Source organism: Eublepharis macularius, chromosome 15 (genome assembly GCF_028583425.1).
Source record: "Eublepharis macularius isolate TG4126 chromosome 15, MPM_Emac_v1.0, whole genome shotgun sequence".
In the NCBI taxonomy this organism is placed as follows: Eukaryota; Metazoa; Chordata; class Lepidosauria; order Squamata; family Eublepharidae; genus Eublepharis; species Eublepharis macularius.
Genome location: NC_072804.1, coordinates 53,365,441 through 53,389,229, shown reverse-complemented (window position 1 = coordinate 53,389,229; position 23,789 = coordinate 53,365,441). Strand labels below are relative to the sequence as shown.

The following is a 23,789-nucleotide window of genomic DNA, read 5'->3' as shown; positions in this document are numbered from 1 at the left end:
AGAATGTCAGTCCCTGGCAGGTAGATCCCTCGTCCCCTCTGCAGTGAACACGCATTGGTTCCAGTAGAAAAGCTTTATTCAGAATTCTTACAGTTCAGGTCTGAACTCCATCACGGAGCTTGGTAGAAGTGACAAGGCAAAACAAAAAGACTGTGTTATACTTGAAATTTCCGGCGCTCTAGCAGCTGTTAAGTTTTGGTGCGCAAGATTACATGGGTCCTGTGAGAACCCTTTATAGTTATGATTAAACAATCAGTACATAATAAGACATTCCCAGCATCTGGCATCTAGACACCCACGGTCATCTAACTAGGAGTTGCACACTTCTGTGAGATAATGCGAGAGGCCCTGTCTGGGCTGGAAAAGCAACAGTTACAATATGGAGAGTATCCGGCTAAGGAGAGAATACAATAGGTTAGCATCAAGGCATTATAACTTCAGTATACTGTGGCATCAGTGACATAACCAACAAACAAACATGGCATGGCTATACACAGACATGACAGAGGGGGCTGTCTGAACCTTCTGTCCCATGCTGATGAGTGTTTTTGTTGAAGAGGCTAAAGTTTTACATTCTCGGACCTCCATTACTGTTTTTACAGTTTATTTGGTGTTATCTTGTCTGTCTCAGAAAGGCAAGACTAAGATGGGGATAGAAAGCATGGTTTAATGTGGGTAAGGTGTTAAAGACAGAAGGAACTCCAACCCAAATCCTTTTGGTATATGCCCTTCAAGGAGTACAGGGGATAACCCACTAATGGTAAGGTGGCTCTCCCCTGTTGTGACCAGTCTTCGGGGCACCTACCCCGGCAGAGGGGCCAATTTGTGTGTTTGCAGATGGAGTAGAAGCCTAGCTTGGTGTCAGCACTGGTGCGGGGGGTGGGGGGAGAGAAGCTGTGCCACTTTCTGCCTGCCTGCCACACCCCTCCTTCCCCCTGAGAGCAGCACAGTCTCTTGTGGGCCTCTTAGCTCCACTCTGTGCAGTACTTTGTGTCCTATCCCCTGGGGTGCGATTTCCCGAAGAAGCGGCAGAGGACACTTAATCAAATCCTAAAGGCGGCCCCTGGGTTGGCAAGGCAGGGAGCAGTTCTTCCCAGAAGCACTCATGCTTGTCTGTCTTCCTGGCTATCTAGTGCAGCTTCCATGTATGGTGTTCCTAGCTTTTTGTTGTTGTTGTTGTGCCAGAAGTGTGTGTATGAGTGTGGTGGGAGGGGGAGAACTGTAATCTCACAACCCCCTCTTCTTCCTGATACGCATCATCTCAATTTCTGCCTTTCAGTCTCTGAGGAACAATGTCTCTATCAGATCTACATTGATGAACTGTATGGGGGACTCCAGAAGCCAAACGAGGATGAGAAAAAGAAGTGAGTGCAGTAGGACCTGTAGACGCTCATTGAGGCAGAGCTGAATTCTGAATTTTGGCAGGGGAGGCTGCAGTGTTAGCCTTTTGTGCCCATGGATGGGGCCAAGTACAAGTTACATTCCATAACACTAGAGTGGGACCAAGCTACAGAGCCCAGGGTGGAGCTATGCAAATGAAGGGGTAGGACTATGCAAATAGCAGCAAACATGATTGCTAAGAGGTCACCAAGGGCATTTTCCGAGGGCAACCCACTGAGTTCCACCACCTCTTTCACCAGAAAAAAAGCCCTGTCCGTAACCACATATCTGAGCTAGGCCACAACTTAACAGCACTTACCATTCTGAACCTAAGTTCAGCCATTTTATTCCAAAGACACGTTCTCAGGTTAGCGGTTTCCTTACAGCTCTCCCCCAAGATCAGCATTTTGTACAGAGGAGTGAGCTGCTGTGGGAAGAGGAGAGACAAGCAAGTTCCATTCTGCTGGTGGAAAATTTATTCTGGATCCAATTCCTAGGCCACAAAGGGAGAAAGAGCGTTTCTCTTGGCACTAGAAGGATGTAGATGCTGGGCAGAGATGTCCCTCCTGAGGCCAAATATCTGAAAGTTGTATTCCTCCAACTAGGTTAGCAGAGAAAAAAGCATCTATTGGCTACACATACGAGGACAGCACAGTGGCAGAGCTTGAGAACCCGCCTGAGAAACGAGCGGACGAAGATGACTCCGAGGAGGACAGCAATACAGACGAGGATGAAGTAATTCCTGATATAGGTATGTTTCCCAAGGCACTGCTGCCATTTGGAGTTGGCGGGGGCACACTGGTAGCACGTCCCCCTATCTGTCCACGTGATATGTCTCTTTCTGGCCCTGCAGTCTGCTTCAACTGTACTGAGTGCATGCATCTTTAGCACGCAAGAGTTGCACCGTAGGAAAATAACGTTTCGAAAATCTTCTGGCGTCTAAGAGTCATTTTGCATAGACGCCTGCTTCCACTTTCCTTTACCCAGAATTCTCCTTTTGCTGAGATACTCCAGGAGCCAGCAGCCCCTGCCTGCTTTCCTTAAGTTTGGTGTAGTGGTTAAGAGCAGCGGGACTCTAATCTGGAGAACCGGTTTATTCCCCACTTCTGCTTGAAGCCAGCTGGATGACCTTCGGTCAGTCACAGCTCTTCCAGAGCTCTCTCAGCCCCACCTGCCTCACAGGGTGATTGTTGTGGGGATAATAACAACACACTTTGTAAACCGTTCTGAGTGAGCGCTAAGTTATCCTGGTGGTATATAAATTGAGTGTTGTTATTGTTATTATTATTCGCAAGGAATTAATTACCCCAAAGATGGAGGACTCTGCTGTCTCTCTAGCTAGTGTTTCTTGCCATTCACTGAAGGGGTGTGTGTTGTTTAGTGTCCAAGATTAGCTATGCAAGTTGTGCAGTGCTGGGATCAATTCTTTTTCTCCAGGAGGATCCAAAACCAACTTTGTGCCCAGGTTTGGGTGCCCAAGTAGGTAGGTAAGGGGACTGTTTCCCAGACAAACAGCAGTTCCCACCCCTCATGCTACATGTCAAGCACTTTTTCAAGGAGAGGGGAAATCTCAGAAGCTGTTTGTGGCAGGTGGATGGAATTTTGCTGTTCCAAGTGTCAAAACTCCACATGTACAAATCTTTGGGCTGTTCTGAAGCAGTTTTCTCAGCTTCATTATATGGCCAGATGGATCCAAAAGTACACAAAAGCTGGAGTTTTGTATTGAGAGTCAGCAGCAGCCCTATTGATTCGATGCACAAAGTGGGGTACAGAGGTTGGGCTGCTACGTGGGCAGTTTTGGGGTGCGCTGCTGCCAATCAGTGTCCTCCTCTGGTTTGCAGATGTTGAAGTCGACGTAGACGAGCTGAACCAGGAACAAGTGGCTGACTTGAATAAGCAGGCAACCACCTATGGGATGGCGGAAGGAGATTTTGTCCGGTAAGGGGCCTGGCCCATTGGGGGTTCTTGAGATGAGCTCATGCACATCCATTGCACATTTCCACAGTGACAGGCTGAGTGTTGGGTTTGTCTGCTAGCTTAGCAGAAATATTTGGTCTAGTGTCCCCCAGCTGTTGATATCACAGAGCTGGAATAATATGTAGAAAATGGCGACCAAAACAATCATGAAGTTGATACACCTTCCTTGTGACTGAAGGTTATACAATTATGAATCCTTCCCTCCCCCCCTCTATTGCTAGTTTGAGATCAACCACTGAAGCTGATAGGCAATAAGTTCACTTGGGACAGATCGAAGACATACTTTTTCATAATGTCTTGAAACAGATGTGATGTTCTCCACTGCCTTGGATTGTTTTCAAAAGAAATTAAGACAATTACAAGTAATTTTGGGGTGTGTGTGTGGAACTTGGTTATAACATCTTTTCGAGAGGGAGCTGCACAGTCAGGAGTCTTGGGGCACCTTAAAGTCAAGCAGGTTTTTATTATGATAGAATAAAAACATTTGTAGGTCTTTTGAGGTGCCACTGGGGCCCTTGGTTGTAAGAGGTGTTGAGAGCAGGGCTTTTTTTCAGCAGGAACGCAGTGGAAAGGAATTCCTGTACCTCTTGAAAATGATCACATGGCTGGTGGCCCCGCCCCCTGATCTCCAGACAGAGGGGAGTTGAGATTGCCCTCCGCGCCGCTGGAGTGGTGCGGAGGACAATCTACACTCCCCTCTGTCTGGAGATCAGGGGGCGGGGCCACTGGTCATGTGACCATTTTCACCAAGGGCAATTTAAACTTTAAAAAACTCCCCCGTTGTTCCAGCTGACCCAAAGTGACATCATTGTGCAGTCCTGAGTTCCACCACTGAGTTCCACCACCTCTTTTCCCAGAAAAAAAGTCCTGGTTGAGAGAAATGTTGGATGTCAAACCTCCTGACTTTTGAGGCCGAAAAGGAGACATGAATGCATTCAATATTGTTAGCAGATAGCAGAGTTCTTAGAAGGCTCCTGTTTTAGGGAGATCCTCCAGATTGAGTCTCTGTCCTTCTGCTCCCCCCTTTTACTTTGTCTTTTTTCCCTGGAAGGATGTTGCGAAAAGACAAAGAGGAGGCAGAAGCCATCAAACACGCCAAAGCGTTGGAAGAGGAGAAGGCCATGTACTCGGTGAGGCGAGCTGAGACCACGGGCAGTTTTGAGTCCTTCTGAATATGTAACCCCTTCCCTGTTGCCCCTGCATTTTGTCTCTCCGTCCTCCCGTGAAGATTGCTCTTAACAAGAGGCTGATGAGGAAGGACACGATCTGATTCCAGGGTTTCTTGCACCGGAGTGGGAGAATCCACTAGAGGTGATCGTTTTCTGAGCTTTTATCTTACCAAGGCAGCTTCTGTAAAGTCCTTCACCTGCTCTCTTCCAGGGCCGTCGCTCTCGGCGACAGAGAAGGGAATTCCGAGAGAAACGTTTGAAAGGAAGGAAGATCAGTCCTCCAAGGTAAGGCTGCTGAGCTGGACAGGGACTGAGTAGGCTACCATGGAGTTTCATCTTTCTTGCCACACCGGGGTGGATCGGGGGAGCTGGGTTATTTAGTGTCTGTGATTCTTAGTGCTTTGGTTGCTGGGTGTGAGCTAGGAGGGCAGAAGGCACTACGTATTCTGCAAGTGGGTGGTGATAAGCTTCTTCTTTACAGTGGGGCAGAGCGGGGGGAGGGGCGGCTTAGAAGTGGAACTTACAGTACTCCGCTCTCTCTACAGGAGATGCCTTGGCGCGTGTTCGTCAAGTGTTAGCCAGGAAGCGTAGTTTAAAAAGATAGAGCCGGAGGAGATCACTCCTCAGAGGGTTTATTAATTTCATCTTTGCCTCCCCGAAGGCTCTGTCAATTTCACCTCTCCAGTCTAAAACGGTGTGGAATCACAACCACAGGGCAGCGAGGAATAGAAATGGGCTGGAGCTACCTTCCAGAGCCAGACTTGGACGTGGAGAGGTTCTAATGGGCAGAAGTTTCCCTTCTGGCCTTTCACAGCCCCTTCACACAGCCCCAGTTTATAGCAAAGCCTTTGCCATGCTGCTGGCTTTATCTTTTTAAACTACCCTTCCTGGCTAACATTGCCTCTCCTGACACGTGTTCTTCATGTGTCAGATGTCTCATGTGGAGAGACTCTGAGTGTGGGGGCATCTACCAATTTTCATCCCTGATCCATCTACAAGAGCAAATGGAGTGTCTTTTTTTTTTTAATCTCTGTTTGGGAGCTTGAACCATTCCAACCTTGACCCCCTTTGGTCCGTGTTCCTCAGTACAGCCGTGCCCTGATCTGCTCCCTCTCTCTTATCAGAGTCAAAGCCCCCCTTCTCATCTGTGCTGTTTGCAGTGGCTATCCGGCCTGTGAGTACCGGATTCCACCTGGGTCACAATCGCTGTCACTGTATCTGATGGAAATTGTGGCCTTGACTGAAGGAACATCAGCTCGAGGGCTTTTGATTCCGGCTGCTGGGGTGATGAGTGATTGGGGGGGGAGCACTATTTTGACTTGCAAATTAATGACGCAGCTTAATCTAGGTGCTATAGATTAATGACTGATGTTTTGGGTCGGGGGGACAGATATATTGCAAACATTAATTTGTTATTTATTGAAAACTATTCCATATTGCCTTTTCACCCAAATAGGGTCCCCAGGGTGAACATTAAAACATTTCACAGTTGAAACCTCATTTAAAATATGAGCGTTTATAAAATTTAAAGTAAAACATATAAATGCACACCTTTGCTAAGTTAACCTGGGAGGCAGGAGAGCTGAGCACAAGCTGGACTGGATGGGCTGAGGGCCCCTGAAGATTGGATCCTGAGCCTACTGTTTGGAAGAGAAGATGTTGCGCTTGGGGGCTTAGGAAGTGGGGCATAGGCGTGTATACATCATAGTCACTGAATAGGGCCAGAAGGGCTTATTTGAGAGCTCTGGCAATGTGGTAGCCTTTCCCAAGCCTCCCACAATGCCTTTGGCCTTCTCAGACAGGTGTCAGTTTCCTCCTCATACCCTCTTTGTCTTTGCAGCTATGCTCGGAGAGACAGCCCCACCTACGATCCCTACAAGCGGTGAGTAGCTCCCAGCTGTTCCTCTTGGCTGTTCTCACAGTTTTCTTCTGATTGACCAACTCGCTTGTGGGTTCTCAAAGCTGGAGTATTTCTCCAACCTCCAGCAAGTGGCATAGGCACCGGGGGTTTACTGGGAAAAGTCTTGACAGTGGGATGGGTTTAGATTAGAGATGGGCACGAACCGGAAAAGAAATGAACCATGAGGTTCGTGGTTTGTCACGTTTCATGAACCACGAACTTTCACAAACCTGCCCCTGTTCGCAAATGGGCTCATTTGGTTTGTGAAAACATCACTTCCGGGTCAGCAAATCATCACTTCGGGGTCAGCAGGTCACTTCCGGGTCAGCAGAAGGTCTGCAGAAAGCCCAACCCCCATTGCCTAGGAAAACAATTGATCAGTGCTAGGCTGTCTTGCAGTGATGAACTAAAAAACGAACCAAACAAACCGGCCTAAAGTTTGTGGCGGTTTGCCAGAAATGGGCTCTAATGAACCGCCGGTTTGCGAACCACAAACCACCCTGCTTCGTGTCAAACTTTGGTTTGTATTTCGGTTCGTGCCCAGCTCTGTTTTAGATAGAGAAGGCAAAAATTGGCACATGAGACTCAATTCATAAGAGCATAAGCATGGAGCATGCCAATTTGTGGACAGAACGTTCCATAGCCTCTTTCCTGTTGTGGTTCAAGGAATGCGGGGGTGGGGATTGTTGTTTTGGCGACCAAGAACCTAGCTGTGTTTGTAGGATGTAATTTGGATACACTCTGAGTGTGCATACAATAACTGTGTGTTACAGGAAAGGGGGTAAGTAGGGCAAGCCCCCTTGGAAAAATCCACACTGGTTGCTTAACTTGGTGCAAGAGAACAGTTGTATTTTGGTCCACGGTATGTTCAGAGTCCATTGAACAAGAGCTCTGCAAACTCAGCTGGCTCTGGTCCCTGGAGGCAAGACGTTTGCAGGCATGTTCTGCCCCGAGGGTGAGCAGAAGGTGGATCGCCTTCTATCAGTGGACCGTTCCAGTGCCTGCTGGCTCTGAAGATTCTTGCAAAGAGTGCTGGCCTGGTCTAGCCAAAGGCTTCTTGTCTCTCAAGCATGAATGTCTAGTTGGGAACTGCTTAATGTTGATCAGTTTGTGACACTGAGAGATCTCTGTCTTTTGGTGCTACACCTCTGAAGATGCCAGCCACAGCTGCTGGCGAAACGTCAGGAACTACAATGCCAAGACCACGGCAATACAGCCCGGAAAACCCACAACAACCATTGATCAGTTTTGCCTGATATTGTGTTGGGGCGAGGGCAAGAAAATAAGCTGGGGTCTGGAAAGAGCCTAGTTCAAATCCTGCTTTGGCCACAGACTCATTAGAATGGACTTCGGCACGTCCCTGTTTCTCAGGGTTCAGTTTCCCCTCTGCTGGATGGGGCATGGGGGGTGGGGATAACAAAACTGCCTTCCTTACAGGGTTGTTGTAAAAATCACCAAAGTACGTGTACGTGAGCTACTTTAATCACTGAAAGTATTTCGTAGATGTGACATTTAGTATTAACTGTCAAGTGATCCTGTAGTGTGCACTCTTGTTTAAAAGACATTGCGGGGCTTTGGGGATTCTAATTTTTAAAAAAGACCCAAGCCAGGCTGAAGTTGGCTACCCCTTGCTCATCTTTTGGTCACTAACACTCTTTCCTCACCTTTCAGGTCCCCTTCCGAGTCCACTTCCGAGTCCCGTTCCCGTTCTCGCTCGCCTTCCCCGGGTCACGAGGAAAAGATCACCTTCATCACCAGTTTTGGGGGCAGCGACGAGGAAGCAGCAGCCGCTCAAGCCGGAGGAGCTCCCAGGAAGCCCACCACCCTCGGCAAGGCACGCTCCGGCCAAGTGCAGCAGGGCAGCGCTGCGGCAGGTCATAGCGCCTCTTCCCGGTCGGTAACTTTCACGCCCGCCTCGTTTTCCCAAACCTTAAAGCAAGAGACCGTTCCGGGGTCAAAGGTTGACTTCTTATTTTTCCCTCTCCCCCCCGCCCCAACCACGCTGAATGCAAAGGTCTGGCTGCAGTCCCATTGGTGGCTCTTGTCAGCCAACCCTCATGCAGCCCTTGCAAAGTCTGGTCGGGAAACCCTTCTCCTTCTAACCCAGCGTTACCCTGTGGAATGCTGGGAAATGGAGGGGGACTGGTCTAATGGGTGTCGAGGTGGGTGGGAGTAAAAAGGGAGGTGGATTCTGGAGCTCTTTTGTGCTCCTCACCGTGTAGCCCCCCCACCCCCTCCAATAAGCTCAGTTGCTGCTACTGTTCCTTCCCAGAAGAAGATCAAAAACACCCTGTGTGTTCAGCTTGAATTAATATAGTCATTCTTTTTCTCTCTATGGTGACATTCCCAGGGTTTGAGATGCTGGTTTACTGCGAGTTGAAACCCCAGACTCTGCAGTTTTGCAAGTGATACAGCCCTCCTTCTTCCTGAGGCTGGGCTGTACCACTTCAGACTGCAGGTGGGGGCTCACATGCCACTGGGCCTCTCCAACACCCCCTCTATTTTTTTTTCTCCATATAGAAAGCCACTGAGATAGAAGCACACACTCTTTTCCTTATGCTGGTTCTGCTAGCATGGCAAGGAACAAGAAGATCAGTAGGGCACTGAGACTGCCAACCCCGATTGCTGGAGAAGTCTTTTTGAGCCATATTTTTGATTGCTAAGTCACATCCCTGAAATTCTTTTCCTTGCTCCAATAAATGCCACCATTGTTTTCTCTTTAAAAGGAATACCTGCTCCAAACCCCAAAAGACCCTTAACTCTGAGATTTTAGAAAATTGAGTTCTGCACCCGGTACCATATGCTGGTTCTGTAGGAAGGCCCCTTTTCTGTGCCTGCACTCTGCACATGTTCGTATAAATATGCGCAGTTCTGCAGGTGGACTGCACGTGATGGGCTGCTGGCTGTGTATTAGCAGCTTGCCTGAATCTCAGTCTATCAAGTGTCTCTTTCCTCTCCAAGAGCACCTCTTTCCCGCATGCAACTTTTCTATTGGCTTGACCGCACCACTAGACAAAATTCTCCCCAGCTTCCTGTAAAAGGCAAGCTGGCATTCTTGAGAGAGGAATGTCTGTGCTAGGTTGGAAGCAGAAGCAAGATCCAAGGACTTGCTGTGAGATCTTGCAATAGACTGGTATTACCTTTCTGCCGTAGACTACATCTGGTCTAGAACCCCCCCCCCCCGGGGTATATCACAGCCTTCCTTCCTTCTCCAGCACTGGGTTTGTTTGAACAAAAGAAGGGGATAATGGGGGTTGTGTGAATAGAACTTTACAGAGTTGCATGAGCTCCACAGCTGCAGTCGGTCACTAACTTGGAAGCTTCTCTCCGTTGATGGGACTTGCTCAGCAAGGCTGGGGCTCAGCTGCCCAGGACATCTTCCCTACCCCTCCTGCCGCGCCTGCTGATCCACCTGCCCTCTGTCCAAATAACCAGCGTGCTCTCTCTCCGCTTTCCAGGCGACGCTCCACATCCTCCTCTTCCTCCACGTCCACCACCACTTCGTCTTCAAGCTCACGCTCCAGCTCACGGTCTCACCGGACTGGCGGGTACCATCGAGCCAGCCGCTATGCCCACTCGCGGAGCCACAGATATTCCCGCTCCCGCAGTAGAACCAGGCGGTACTCGGCGGGAGGCTCGCGGGACGGACGCCGGCACTCCCGATCCCGCTCAACAGAGCGAGGCTGGCGCTATAGCTCCCGCCGCAGATCCAGGTAAGATGGGCAGGCGGTCGTAGCACTGCCCCACTCTCTACGGACAAGCGGCCCCGATTTCCGGGGACCAGACATAAACCCCTGATATTGATAGTCTTTTGTCCTTAGGAGCCATTCCCGGTCTGGGGAAAGGTACCGGTGGAGCAGCCGGGGAGGAAGGCATTGGAGTAGCAGTCGGAGCAGCAGAAGTGACAGCGAATCGCGAAGCCGCAGCAGGTCAGCGTCTCCAGCCAGAGAGAAGCTGCTGAGGCCTGCGGCTTCCCCTGCCGTGGGGGAGAAACTGAAAAAGTGAGTTCCCCTGTTCTCCTGTCTTGATGATGAAGTTGGGAGATTCTCGGGGTTTCTGCAACCGGTAGAATTTTTAAGAAGTAACCTTTCATATTTTTCTTTTTACCAGTATTGCATACTGCCTTCTATATAGTTTTGTCTGGAAGAGAGGCCAGGAACTCTGCAGAATGCTAGGACTTTCTGTTTGGCAGCCTCCCTGGTTTCTTGACTGTTCCCATTCTATGAAGCTTGTATTTTCATTGCAGTCAGAAGAGCTAGAAACTTAAGAATAAGCCCCTCTCCGAGTGATCGGAGGCAATCTTTTCTGTGATCGGTCTCCCAAGCTAACGTGTCGTAGGGAAACCTACAGTCTGGAAAGCCTTGATGTTTTCCTGAGTGGGGAGACGTGTGGCCACACTCTGTGTACCATGCCACAGTAGATGGAAGCCCTGAATCCTTGGAGTTTGTGAAGGTTTAGTCTTGGAAGGAAGTCACTCCCGTCCCTGTTTCACAGCCTGGGAAGCGAGAGCCAAGAGATTGTGCATTGCATTGCCTGTGGCCACAGAACTGTACAGAGCAGATCCAGTCCATGGTCTGTATTGACACCCGGTCCAAATTTGGTTGTTGTGCTGGCTTAAAAGTGGAAGGCAGTAGGAAAAGAGGAAGACCTAAAACAAGATGGCTTGACTCAATAAAAGAAGCCATGTCCTCCAGTTTGCAGGATCTGAGCAAGACTGTTAATGAGAGGACGTTTTGGAGGTCTTTTCTTCATAGGGTCTCCCTAGGTCGGAGGCGACTTAACGGCACATAACACAATTTTTGCAGTTCCCCGAAAGATCTTGGCGACTTGGTTTTGCTTATGCGAGTAGATGGCTTGCACGGAAGACCGAGACCCAGAATGGATTCTTGGCCTGCTATGCCACGCTGGTTCACGTGATCCACGCAGATATTGGGAGACTGTTCCTTTTGAGCAAGGTAGATCGGTGGAGTCGTGATCACGCGGACCTTGCTGCATCCTGGTTCCAAGATAAAAACCTCTTCTCTCCCAGCTTAGGGTGAACTTTGGGCCTCATCCATTTCTGACCAGCCTGTAACTTCTATCCTCTTCCTTTCTCTCCCTCCTTTTTGCCCCCTCCCCTTCTTTAGGGCTGAAACTGCCGGTGGGAAAGAGACAGGAGCTGCCAAAGTCAGTAAGAATTTAAACCTCACCTTTTAAAATTCCCATCACTGCAGAAAACAGACTCGGGGGAGCGATAGAGATGCAGGCAAAAAGAAAGGAGAGCTTTTAAGAGCGCGGATGGCCCCACGTGGTCGCTTCAGACTCTGGCAGGGACGGAGAGCATCTCAGGCACTGGCTAAATTAGGAAAACAAAACTAAATCTGGGGATTTTCTAGGCTAGCGTTGCGGGGTTGGGACATTGGGCCAGAGAGGTTTAACACTGAGCTTTAACGTCATTGACGGCCAAAGGGATTGTGCAGAATTTGATGTTGGGTACCTAAAAGAGACTTACGTAGCAAAGAGAAATCTAGATCAGTGCTGCCGATTTGAGGTAGTGGTGGCGGTGTGTGTGTGTGGGGTGCGGGTGGGCATTCTTGCGATGAGGGTCTTGTTTTCTTTGTATTGGCTTATATTAATCTGACTCTTACTGCATGGATCCTGCAAAGCAGCTGTTGTTTCTGGAAGTCGTCTGTGCCGGGATCCAAACATGGATCCCACTTATCTCGTGGCGGCCTTCTTTTTAGCCAACGGTACATCATTGCTTCCTTTGCCTGTCCCCATTCAGCCCTCAGGAAATCCAGTGCAACTGAGCTCCACAAGGCAGTCGGAAAGGTGCAGAAAACTGGCTGCACGTGAAGCAGCCATATATACAGAGTTGGACTTGCATATGGCTACTCCTCCAAGCTGTCCTTCTGCTTCTGGGGGTGGCTCCCCAGTTCTTGGGCAGTTCTTCCTTGAGTCTTTCAACTGGGAACTGGCCCCCTGGTAGCGGACTTACGGGATAAATGTTCTGCCCCTGAGCTGTGGGCTTTTCCCAACAATCTTGGGGTCCAGCTTCAGTGTTGTGTGCCTACACGACAGGAACCTGTAGCAAAATTGCTCATTGCTTGTTCAGCTCATGTTTTCCATTGAGGATTAGAAACTGTATGAGTGGGTTTATCTTACTGATCAGGGCTTCTGCTTGGGACTGTGTAGTCCTAAATGTCTGTCTGTTTTTAAACTGAGTAATCCTGGAGTGAACAGAGCCCCGTGGCGCAGAGTGGTAAGCTGCAGTACTGCAGCCCAAGCTCTGCTCACATCCTGAGTTCAATCCTGGTGGAAGCCGGGTTCAGATAGCCAGCTCAAGGTTGACTCAGCCTTCTGTCCTTCTGAGGTCAGTAAAATAAGTACCCAGTTTCCTGGGGGGTAAAGCGTAGATGACTGGGGAAGGCAATGGCAAACCACCCCCTAAAAAGTCTGCCAAGAAAATGTCATGATGCAACGTCCCCCCATGGGTCAGTAATGACTCGGTGCTTGCACAGGGGACTACCTTGACCTTCTTTTCAATCCTGGAGTAATGGACCTCTGTTCAACCACCAAGTGAACTGAAAGTGTTGCCAACTCAGGAGTAGAGGCTGCCTTTCGTTCTTGAAGAGGTAAAGCATGTAAACATGAATTAGGGTCTTTCTCGCTTCGTCACAAGTGCCACACCAGGCCCAAGACAGTCACTTGGGGTGTGTGTGTGTGTGTACATGTAGAAACACGGGAGTCTCTTGGTAACGGGGATGGGGATTTTCTGACATGCTAATCAACCTGAGATGACCCTCCTGAGTTGCTCTTTTGGGGGCGGGGGCAGAAATCCCAGTGGGTTTTACCAAAAAATCCTTCGCTGTTTATCCGGGACCTCTTGCAGGTTTTCGGGAAATTCTAAACAGCCCCGAACTCTCCTTATCTCATTTGTGCCATCTGCCTCTGTAGTCTTAAAGGCTGCGCGCTATAAATCTTCAGAATGAGCTCCTTCCTGCCTGTGCTTGAAGAGTCTAGCCGAACAATCACGTGTTTGGTTGTTGGGGGTTTTCCGGGCTGTCTTGCCGTGGTCTTGGCATTGTAGTTCCTGACGTTTCGCCAGCAGCTGTGGCTGGCATCTTCAGAGGTGTAGCACCAAAAGACAGAGATCTCTCAGTGTCACAAAATACTGGACAACACTTCCAACTACTTTGTCAGACTGCACAGGGAAGCCATTGAAATTCACAAGCATAAGCAAAACTTCAACAGGAAAGAAGAAACCTTAAGAATGAACAGAGCATGGGCTCCAGTTCTGAAAAACACCAGGCCAACAAAACACTCCACACCCGACAATAGCCCTGCAGAGAAGATTAGCACATCAAGCACCAATCCATATGCAAAAGAACCGCCTCAGGATACAGTGAAGCCTCCCGCCATTAGCATTCCACACCCTGGGAAACTCTTACAGAATGACTCAGCTCAACCCCACCCCTCCTGAGTAGATACAAATGACCTGCCAACATCTTTTCCACACTGTGACACTGAGAGATCTCTGTCTTTTGGTGCTACGCCTCTGAAGATGCCAGCCACAGCTGCTGGAGAAACGTCAGGAACTACAATGCCAAGACCACGGCAAGACAGCCCGGAAAACCCCCAGCAACCATCGTTCTCCGGCCGTGAAAGCCTTCGACAATACAATCACGTGTTTTCTTGGCCCAGGTTTCTTTGTTTTCAGCCACACGCCATAGGAAGTTCATAGAAGGTTGAGCAGCTAATCCCGCTTCGGGAAATCGCAGGTTCACGTTCTGCAGAGATCAGGCCAGCAAAAAACGCAAAATCTGCTCTTGCTGCTTTGGTCCCGGATTAATGCCCAAGGGCCTGCTTTTTTCTGGCTGCCGCCTTGTAGTCCGCGAGCCGAACAAAGCTTCGCTTCGTGCATCCCGCTTTCTTAGGCCTTCAGCAACTCTGGACGAATGTATAGCCCAGGAGAGCCTGATCTCATCAGAACTGGGAAGCTAAGTAGGGTCAGCCTTGGTTATTAATTGGATGGGAGACCTTCAGGGAAGACCAGGGTCGCTGTGCGGAGATGGGCAATGGCCAACCACCTCTGCTAGTCTCTTGCCCTGAAAACCCCAGCAGGGGTCACCGTGAGTCAGCTATGACTCGATGAGACTTTCAACCACCAATGCTATAATAGCAAGTTGGCTCTTGTGGATCTGTTCTGTTAATAGCTGCGCCTTTTTCCCAAGAGCTTCTTGTGTCAGGGGAAAGTGTCGCCATCAGCACATCTGTGGCCTTGAACCCAACCTGCACGGCACCCTTTTTCCAAGGAGGCTGAATGTGCAGACTGGTAAAACGAGGCCAAAGGGGAAGGGGCTTTGCTATCTCTTCTTCTCCCTCCTGCAGAGTGGCTGGCCACAGATATAGGACTTGGGAAAGCCTCCCCCGCTCCCCAAGAGCCAGTGAGTGCTGCACAAAAAGAGCCCTGCCTGTATATCTGAGGAAGGTTGGCATGAGAATGGAATGGGGTCAGAGGTGATTAGCAGGATCCATCTATGGCCACTTTCACATCCGCGTCCCTTGACATTGGGTGATTTATGTGGAAATGCATGATGGGAATCGGAGATAGCTCCCGAGGCTGTACCACTCCCACCGGCTACATGTGTGGAAACCCTACCAAAGAAATCATTCTTTAATGCAGGGGGGTGGGGGGAAAGAGACAGAGTTGGCTGCATAGTAAAGAGTCCAGTAGCACCTTTAAGACTAACCAACTGTATTGTAGCACAAGCTTTTGAGAACCACAGCTCTCTTCGTCAGGTGCATCTGATGAAGAGAGCTGTGGTTCTCGAAAGCTTATGTCACAATACAGTTGGTTAGTCTTAAAGGTGCTACTGGACTCTACTATTTTGCAACTACAGACTAACACGGCTAACTCCTTTGGATCTACGAGGGTTGGCTTAGGCATACAGGATTGTTGCTGACGGAAGCAGCCACTGCTAAATTGCTTGTGTGAATGAGCCACTAGGTATCCCATTGTGAATACTTCCCCTAACAGATTCACACACACACACCCCATGGAGACTGTTCACACACTGGGCTGAGAGAGGCCAAGGGTTGGGCAGGCAGGTCACAAGCAGCCCTTACTCTGCTGCTGGAGCCCAAAGTCACACTTCCCCTACAAACCTGTACTGGTTTGACTCAAGGTGGAGTGTGTGAGGTTTCTGCCCTAGGAATCCTGAACTAGTTTTCAAACATTGCAAAGGGGTTAATCTCTTGTACCACCTCATCCCGCCCAATCCAGTGGCACCTTAAACATTTACAGCATTTTATTTCTCTGGATGGTCCTCTTATTGATACGATTTCCACATTATACAAAGTTCTTTGGAGAAACTTGGGTTTTTTAAAAAAAATATTTAAATGTCAAATCACATTAAACATGATTTCAACATAAGTTACACAAGTTTCCAGTAAACAACACTTGTAATTATGACTCTGAATACTGAATAAGCATTGCCTGTGAATTGTTATCAGTGAACTAAAATTAGATTCAATTGTTTGCTGTCTGAAGCAGTCCTGAAACTGTAAATATAAGACTTTGTTTTTCCTTCTGTTTATCAGATATAATATTGAACAGGGAGTATGACAAGCCGTTTCTCATGAAAATGTACACTGATAATTAGGATTTTCTATTCCTCTTATTTGGGAAGGTATTTTATCGGCTCCGCTAATATCACAGAATCTGTGGTTGGCAGCTTTCTTCCATCTGTGCGCAGTTCAGTATTTTGACTGCAATCAACTGTATGTCGGTTAATTTCTTCCTAATCGGCATGGAAATGAGTCTGAGATTGGGCTTGAGTGGTCTGCCTGCCCCCCAGTAAAATATATATGTGATCACGCTTGGGAACTGTCCCTTTGGAAGTCCTGAGCATACACTTTAGCTCAAACAAAGAAACGCTTTGCTGAATCAGACCCCAAGTTACAGATGTGCAGGTCCTGACCCATCCAGTCTTAACAGGAGTCCCAGTGACCGACGGGCACAAGGTGGACCACTGGGAGAGGAACTACCGTCTGCGTGGTGCTGGGTTCATAATTTTCGTGGGGTACTCCCAAGTTCACGATGCCAGCTTTTCTCCTTCCATTCTGCTTCGCCAAGTGCGACGCCTTCCTTTGGCTTCAGGAATCTTCTGCTTATAGAAGAGGCTTGGAGGAAAGCGTCCGATTTGGCTGAGAGGTAGAATACCAGCCAGTAAGTGGCATATGTGGGGAATCTTGCTGTATGCAAGACTGAAACCCGGTTAAAGTCCACACTGGCTTCAGCTGGGTCGAGCAAGGACTTAAAATCCTTTTTAAAAAGTCTGCCTGAGTGTGTTGATTCCTGAGATGTCGTGAATCTGGGCCTGCCTTCTTAGGTGATCAGTCCTTTGTTCTTACTAACTGTGAGGGCTAAAGCCGTGGGTCTAAAGAACCCGAAGCCGTGCACGCCAAGTGAATCTCTCCACGTTGCAGCTGCTCTTGGGCATGGCATGGCATCAGGGGCTGCAGCTTGGGAATCGTAGACCACCTCAGGTGCAAGTTTGCAGCTCCTCCTGTTTGCACATGAGCTAGTTTGGATTCAACGGCAGGTTTTTTTAAAAGGAAAAATGGATTCTCAGGGCTCTAATAATGTGATGCCTTCAGAGCAGCACCAGTGGCTTTTTCTGGCATTCCGGAAGCCCCACGCGCAGCTCTTGGAGTACTCCGGATGCAGGAAGGGAGCAGAGAACTTATTATCAGAAGGTTAAAATAAGAGGAAGGCCCAGGTTTGCGGCTCAAAATGTTTTGTCAGTCCAACAGATACTTTCACTGGCCAGTTGACACATTTGGTAGTGGTCTTTGGCACGTAATGACCCGAAAAAGAGGGGGAGGTGTGTGCGTGCGTGTGCCCTCTAACCCACTTCAGGCGGCTTTAGTGTCTGCTGTCTAGAGCTGGTTCTTTCTCATTCCAGTTGAGTGACAGCTTACAAGCCCATCCCGTTGGGTTGAACCCTGTGGATACATTTCACAGCACAAGAGGCTCTTTATTTGGAAGAAGTCCCGTGTCTTAAATTGGATGCATCTTCAGGATCCAACCTGTTGCACTGTGGAAGCTGGATCCTTGCAACTTTTAATCCTTGGGGACCCCTGGCTTGGATTGCCAAGGGCTGTTGCCTCTCTTCATGAGCACCAGTTCTCTAGCTGTTACTTGGGGAAAAAGCCACTTTCCCAAGAACCTTGTTCCTTTGGGGTTTTTTTTGTGGTGGCCAAAGGCTCCTTTGGCTGGCCCCATTTCCCCCCCGTTGGCAAGCGGATGGCCTCTGGGTAGTCTCCTTAGAAAGGGGGATGCTGCCTTGGTAATCTCCTTGAAGCTTCCGACTTCATTCTAGAGGAGGCTGTTGAGTTGAATGCCCTCTTGTTTTCCTTCCCCTTCCTCGTTGAAATTTTGGGTCACTGCAGTAACGTTGCTGTTTGGAAGGCTGTCTTGTCTGAGGTCCTTCCCGCCTGTCTGTGAGTCCCGTTTCTTTGCCTCTTGGCCTGGGACCACAGCCCCTTGACACAGTTCTGCTTATCTTGTAGCCAAAGCTGACGCCACAGGAGAAGCTGAAGCTGCGTATGCAGAAGGCGCTTAACCGGCAGTGTAAGCAGCACGAGGGTTGCGGGCAGGGAAATCCTTTCTCTTTCCCCTGTTGTTCCTTTCTCCCCTGCTCCCCCCTCCCAGATTTGTTTTTCACGCTCATCCTCTCTGCCTCCTTTCTTCCACTTCAGTTAAAGCTGATAAAAAAGCCGCCCAGGAGAAGATGATGCAACAGGAACACGAAAGACAGGTAAGGCACAAATAATCCCGCTTTCAGAAAAGCCTTATTCTGCCAGCGGAGAAAATTGCACGTTGCAAAGAGATTTGGAGCAAAGAGATTATACTGAGCGTAGTTGAAGGGCTGAAGCAAAAGTTGGATGGCTAGATTTGGGTCTGTGATCACATCTCCCTGTCATAACCGAGGCTGTGACTGTGCAGCTCTGCACCAGCTATGCTAGAGAGGATTAATGGTCTGATTTGGTAAAAAGCAGATTCATATGTTCAGGGACCAGGAGGGAAGGTCTGTAGTCTCTCCCCCCTGCCCCGCAAATACACACAAAATTATCCAGTAATATCCTGGCTGGGAATCCAGATCTGCATAATCCACTTGCAGGAGCAGCGGCTTGCTCACGGCAGAACTTACAAATTTGTTCCTGCGGCAGGCCGCCAGGCTCCGTGCCACCATTGGCTTTTCCAGAGCCCCTTGCAGGCTTTGTTGCCCCCCCCCCCTCTTTGGAGGTCCTCCAGCTGATTGGCATCCCGCCTTCTCTCTTCCAGGAGCGAGAAGACGAGTTGCGTGCCATGGCTCGGAAGATCAGGATGAAGTAATGCCTCCCGCAGTTTCCCTGTCCTCTCGGCATGGAGCGGTGGGGAGGAGCTTGGCAGAGAGGGAGTTGGTTGAGTATCTGCACCTTTAACCTGCGCCCCCGTGTTTTTCTCGGCAGGGAGCGCGAGCGCCGAGAAAAAGAAAGAGAGGAATGGGAGAGGCAGTACAGCCGCCAGAGCCGGTCTCCTTCCCCACGTTACAGTGAGTGCTCAGGGCTTTTGAGAGAGTTGGAAGCATGAGGGTGCGCTGAGTAGGAGTGGGGGAACCTGGGAAGGGGTGTGTGTGTGTGCGCTTTGGAATCAGTAAGGCTCCCCCAGAAATTCAGAGTTCCACCTGAAAGACTAGGGCTGCCTTGGCCAAACAGCTACACCCCTTGCAATCTTCCCGGTGTGGGATAACAGCGATTGTCGTCATCGGCAGTTTGACCCATTGCTTCGATCTGCCCTGGCATAGCTGGGTGAGGAATAGTTTTGGTTTACAAGCTGGATATTGGTTGACTTGGGTGCAGGCAGTGACAGCTGTAAATGTTTGGACGCTTGCATCCGAAGAGCAGCTTCTGTTAAAAAACAATAAAAGAGCAGCTTCTGTTAAAAAACAATAAAATGTCCAGCCTTTGCGGACTGCTGTTTGGCATGAGCTCTTAGTGACGGGTACGGGATGCCCTGCAACTTGTTCCATCCTTCAGCAGCTGCTGTTCTTCTCCCTGGTCCGAACGCCTTCCTTGTCTCTTGCTGGCTGCCTTGAGAAACTGAGAACCTTTTAAAATGAAGCAGGACAGAACTAGCTTTGCCAGCTTGCACAACGCTAGGGATGCAGTTGGAGATGCTTGACTGTGTGTGGGCCTCTTTTGTCTTTCAGGTCGAGAATATAGTTCTTCAAGGAGGTAAATTTTGTTGCTTTTACAGCTCGGGGGTTGGGATAGGGGCAGCAGGCCTGTTGCCTGAGGAACCAGCGTCTAGGAAGAGAAAAATACCCTTCGGAACCGGCCCTTTCCCCAGTTATGACTTGGGCTGCTTGGCATGGGTTCTCCCCCCCACCCCCCGTTCAGGCTTAACATAGACCAGTGATCTCTCAAGCTGGGAAAACTCTGCAGTTCTTACCCTTACCACTACATGAGGGTGTGACCCCATTTTGTCTTTCAAATTTGTCTCCGTCCTCTCACCACAGAACTCTGGCGGAGTGGCCAAAATCCTTCCAAGAAGTTCTGAGTGGTGAATTAAGCATAGAGAGTTCTCCAAAGCTCTACCTTTCCAGCTTTAGCAAAAAAAAAAAAGGGGGGGGGTGGTATCCCCCAGTGCAAGTCCAAACATTAATGCTGCCTTTACAGGTCACGTTTGCACCCCTTGCTTGTGGCCTGGTTCACACGCTTTCCGTCTCAGGTGGAACCTGTTAAAGGAATGCCACTTTTAAGACTCAGGCCAGTTACAAATGCAAGTGCACCTTAATTGGGTTGAGGGGGGAGCAATCAGACACCTGCATTGTATAGTTTCAGGTGGGCAGCCCTGTTCATCTGCAGTAGGTGAGCAAGATTTGAATCCAGTAGCGCCTTAAAGACCTACAGGATTTCCAAGATACAAGCTCTCAGGAGTAAAAGCTCCCTTTGTCAGATACCTGACAAAGGGAACTTTGAGTCTCAAAAGCTTATACCCTGGAAATCTTGTTAGTCTTTAAGGTGCTGGATTTGAATCTCGCTTTTCTCCATTATTTAGTTCAAGTATCCAGAGGTGGTTTTAAACCAGGATTTTTTCATCTTCCTCTGCAGGGAGAGGCAAATGCTAGGATTTGTGTGTGCTCTGGCTTTAGGTCAGCTTGATGTTACGTCCAGAGCCAGTGTCCAGCCACTGCAATAGTGATAGAAAACGGGAGCTGAGAATCTGAGCTTGACTTGCGATGTTGTTACGCCGGTTGTACTAACCAAGCCTGCTCTTCTGCCTCCCAACAGGCATTCGCGGTCCCGATCCCGGAGCCCTCACTACCGCCACTAGAGTTGGTTCCGGCACAAATGTGTGTACTGCCCTACCTCCCATCCTTCCAGTTCACCAGACCCCCCACCCCCGCGGTTGTCTACTCCTACTGTGTAATAACTGTTGTACATTGCTGTTTTTGTTTTTAAGATGGTTAAAAAAATAAATACTTCCCCATACCAAATGACAGAAACTCTTCATCAAGAGCCTGCAGGCTGTGTTAAAATGGTTTTGCTCCTTTTGACCAAACATTCATAGGGATTTATATATTATTTCTTACATCTGAATCCTTGTGGTGAGATGGACCAGATGCATGGGATTGTGTTAGCAGAGCCGGCCTGTGTGCCCCGTGCGCTCCTTCCTGCCATCAGAGGATGTGGCGATTTCTGGTTTAGCATAAGCTCCTTTGACGTTGCATCTGAACTGGCAAAGCTGTGATGTGTGCTAAAGTGGGAGGATCCCCCCCCCCCAACACACACATGAATGACTCCAACAGCAGGGGCTGGAGAAAGGGTGGGATGAACATGTTTGTGTAATGCTACCAGGTCATGGTTTGGTATTGCAGGTGAAGAAAGCTTCTGTAGCACAGTGGTTAATTGGTTGGGTTGCCAGTCAGCGCTCTGCTGATTTGACTCCCAGTACCGCTATGAAGCTCAGCAGGTGGCCCTGGGTAAGCCCCTTCTCTCAGCCCAGCTCCCCAGCTGTCTTGTGGGGATAACAACACTGGCTTTGTTCACTGCTCTGAATGGGGCACTGATCTGTCTAGAAGAGTGGTAGATAAGCGCAGTTATTATGCAAGCTTCTGTAGCATAGCGGTTAAGTGGTTGGGTTGCAAGTCAGCACTCTGCTGGTTTGACTCCCACGACTGCCGTGAGCTCAGCAGGTGGCCTTGGGTAAGCCACTCCTCTCAGCCTCTGCTCCCCAGCGGTATTGTGGGGATAACAACAACCCTACTTTGTTCACTGCCCTGAGTGGGGCACTAATCTATCCAGAAGGCTGGTATATAAGTACACCGTTATGATGACGACGATGTTGCAGAAGTGGCTGCTTGTTTGGTTTCATGGTACAGCCTGATCTTTTATTCCCCCCGCCCCCCTATCATGGCCTAGTCAGAGCATGTTTGAATGAGGCGGCTAACTGGTCAGTTGTGGCTCCCAAACAGCTGTGAACGCTGGTGCTCTGTAGAAAATAACTGCTGTTCCCTCGGATTTCACCAAGTGTTGTTGCTTTGCGATTATAAAAGATGCAGCAACTGCGTCTCTGTCCCACTTCGCTAAGGGAGCGGGAGGTCAGTGGGCGGTTGACAGCGTGTAGCCCAGACATCTCCAAAATGGTGCCTGTGGGTGCCGTTGCACTCCGACACCTCTCCTGGTGCCTACCAAATGTTTTAAGAAAGTGGGCAGGGCCAGGGGGGACTTTTGCCCAGCAAAGCACGCGAGTGGCCCTGGCCATTTGATTGGCTGTGCGTATTTTAAAAAAACGTGGCTTTGGTGTCAGCTGCCACTGTAGTGCAAGGATGTTCTCTGTGTAACCGAGGGTAAGCTGCAGCAGCCATTGTACGGCTGTGCCCACCAGGCTGTGCCATTATTCCGAAGGTGCCTGCAGGCTCAAGAATACTGGGGGACCCCTGCTGCAGCTATTAGTCATGCAGCTCTAGGACCGTCACTGTAGCTCGTGTCAATGAAGGAGCTGGGGGCCTAAGACAAGGAAGAGGACGTGAATTTTCATAATTATGAATTTAAGTATAATTGGGCCAGAGGGGGAACCCCACCCCCACCCCCCACTTGTAATCCCCCCATCCTTTCTGACTTCTTGGTGGCGGGACGGAGTATGTCTCCTAGTTGAGGGGGGGGGCAATTTGCAGTTTTACCTTTCCCCAAGTAGCCTTCAGTGATCGAGAGAACGGGAGTTCAGCGGCTGTCCCCCCTCTGCTCTCATCCTTGTTTCCCTAAACCTCTGGAGACTGCATAGTTGATGTAGGGCTTGGGAATTTTGCCTGTACAAGAATTCTGTCTGTACAACTTTATTGTAGGCAGCATAGCAGACGCCTTCTCCCTTTCTGGAAGGCTCGGAAGGTACCTTCTGCTCTTGGATTCTGAGAAGTAACATTCACAACAATTTCTGCTGCTGATCCCCTCAACAGAATGGCAGTGACACTGGTCCCCCCCCCCCCCCCGGGGCTAGACAGTCTCCCATCATCATTTCCATAAATCAACATTTATATACGTGTAATAAGAATTACAAGGCAATCCTAAGAATGCTTTTCTGGGGCGAAGTTCCTCTGAAAAGATCTGAGTAGGATTCAGAGCAGACCTACTGGGGATTGGTCTCTTCCATGTCTGGCAGCTACTGCTCTGAGAGTCAAACTACAAGTGACGCCTGACACAGGTTGGACACTTGTCAGCTTCCCTCAAGTTTTGATGGGAAATGTAGGCGTCCTGGTCTTGCAGCTGTAATGGAGAGCCAAGCTGTAAAACCAGGACGCCTACATTTCCCATCAAAACTTGAGGGAAGCTGACAAGTGTCCAACCTGTGTAACACATCACTTGTAGCTTGGCTCTGAGTGTACATTTTACCTAGAGTAGGGATAACAGCCTGATTCCTGCAGGGGCCTCTAAAAAGGGAGGGTAACCAAAGAAGTTGGGGAAAAAAACAAAATAGCTCCGAATGTGATACAAATGAATAAAATGCTGGTACATAATTAAATTCAAGAAATGGAACTTTTGTTGGATTTAAATTACATTACCAATGTTTTATTCATTTGTATCACGCTTGGTGTTATTTAATTCACTTGTTTCTGTTGCAACTTGTGTTACCCTTTTTCCACAGGGTTGGGTTTTCTCCCCTTTTTGGTTGTCCTTACCCCGGAGCCAATAGCTTATTATTCCTCCGCTCCTTGGAAAGAACGAGGTGATGCTCGAGCAGTCATGCAGAAGCGTACTAGACAGCCGGCTCTGCCTATTTCACTTCTTGACATGCTGATGGTTTAGGGAGGGGCTTTCTCCAGGAAAGGGCTGAA

General features: G+C 49.2%; 1 protein-coding gene across 1 annotated transcript in view; it reads left to right on the top strand.

The window, feature by feature from the left end:
- The window catches only part of CLASRP (CLK4 associating serine/arginine rich protein), a 36,581-nt gene extending 15,633 nt beyond the window's left edge, over window positions 1-20,948 (top strand). Inside the window, exons 7-22 of the mRNA XM_054998750.1 lie at window positions 1,280-1,364; window positions 1,986-2,131; window positions 3,222-3,318; window positions 4,409-4,487; window positions 4,738-4,811; window positions 6,367-6,408; window positions 8,098-8,319; window positions 9,885-10,139; window positions 10,248-10,427; window positions 11,553-11,592; window positions 17,983-18,043; window positions 18,172-18,230; window positions 18,758-18,804; window positions 18,925-19,007; window positions 19,665-19,689; window positions 20,749-20,948. Coding sequence (XP_054854725.1) covers window positions 1,280-1,364; window positions 1,986-2,131; window positions 3,222-3,318; window positions 4,409-4,487; window positions 4,738-4,811; window positions 6,367-6,408; window positions 8,098-8,319; window positions 9,885-10,139; window positions 10,248-10,427; window positions 11,553-11,592; window positions 17,983-18,043; window positions 18,172-18,230; window positions 18,758-18,804; window positions 18,925-19,007; window positions 19,665-19,689; window positions 20,749-20,791 — 1,538 coding nt within the window. The 3' untranslated portion in view covers window positions 20,792-20,948. The remainder of the gene's footprint in view (window positions 1-1,279; window positions 1,365-1,985; window positions 2,132-3,221; window positions 3,319-4,408; window positions 4,488-4,737; window positions 4,812-6,366; window positions 6,409-8,097; window positions 8,320-9,884; window positions 10,140-10,247; window positions 10,428-11,552; window positions 11,593-17,982; window positions 18,044-18,171; window positions 18,231-18,757; window positions 18,805-18,924; window positions 19,008-19,664; window positions 19,690-20,748) is intronic.
- Window positions 20,949-23,789: the final 2,841 nt, after the last annotated feature.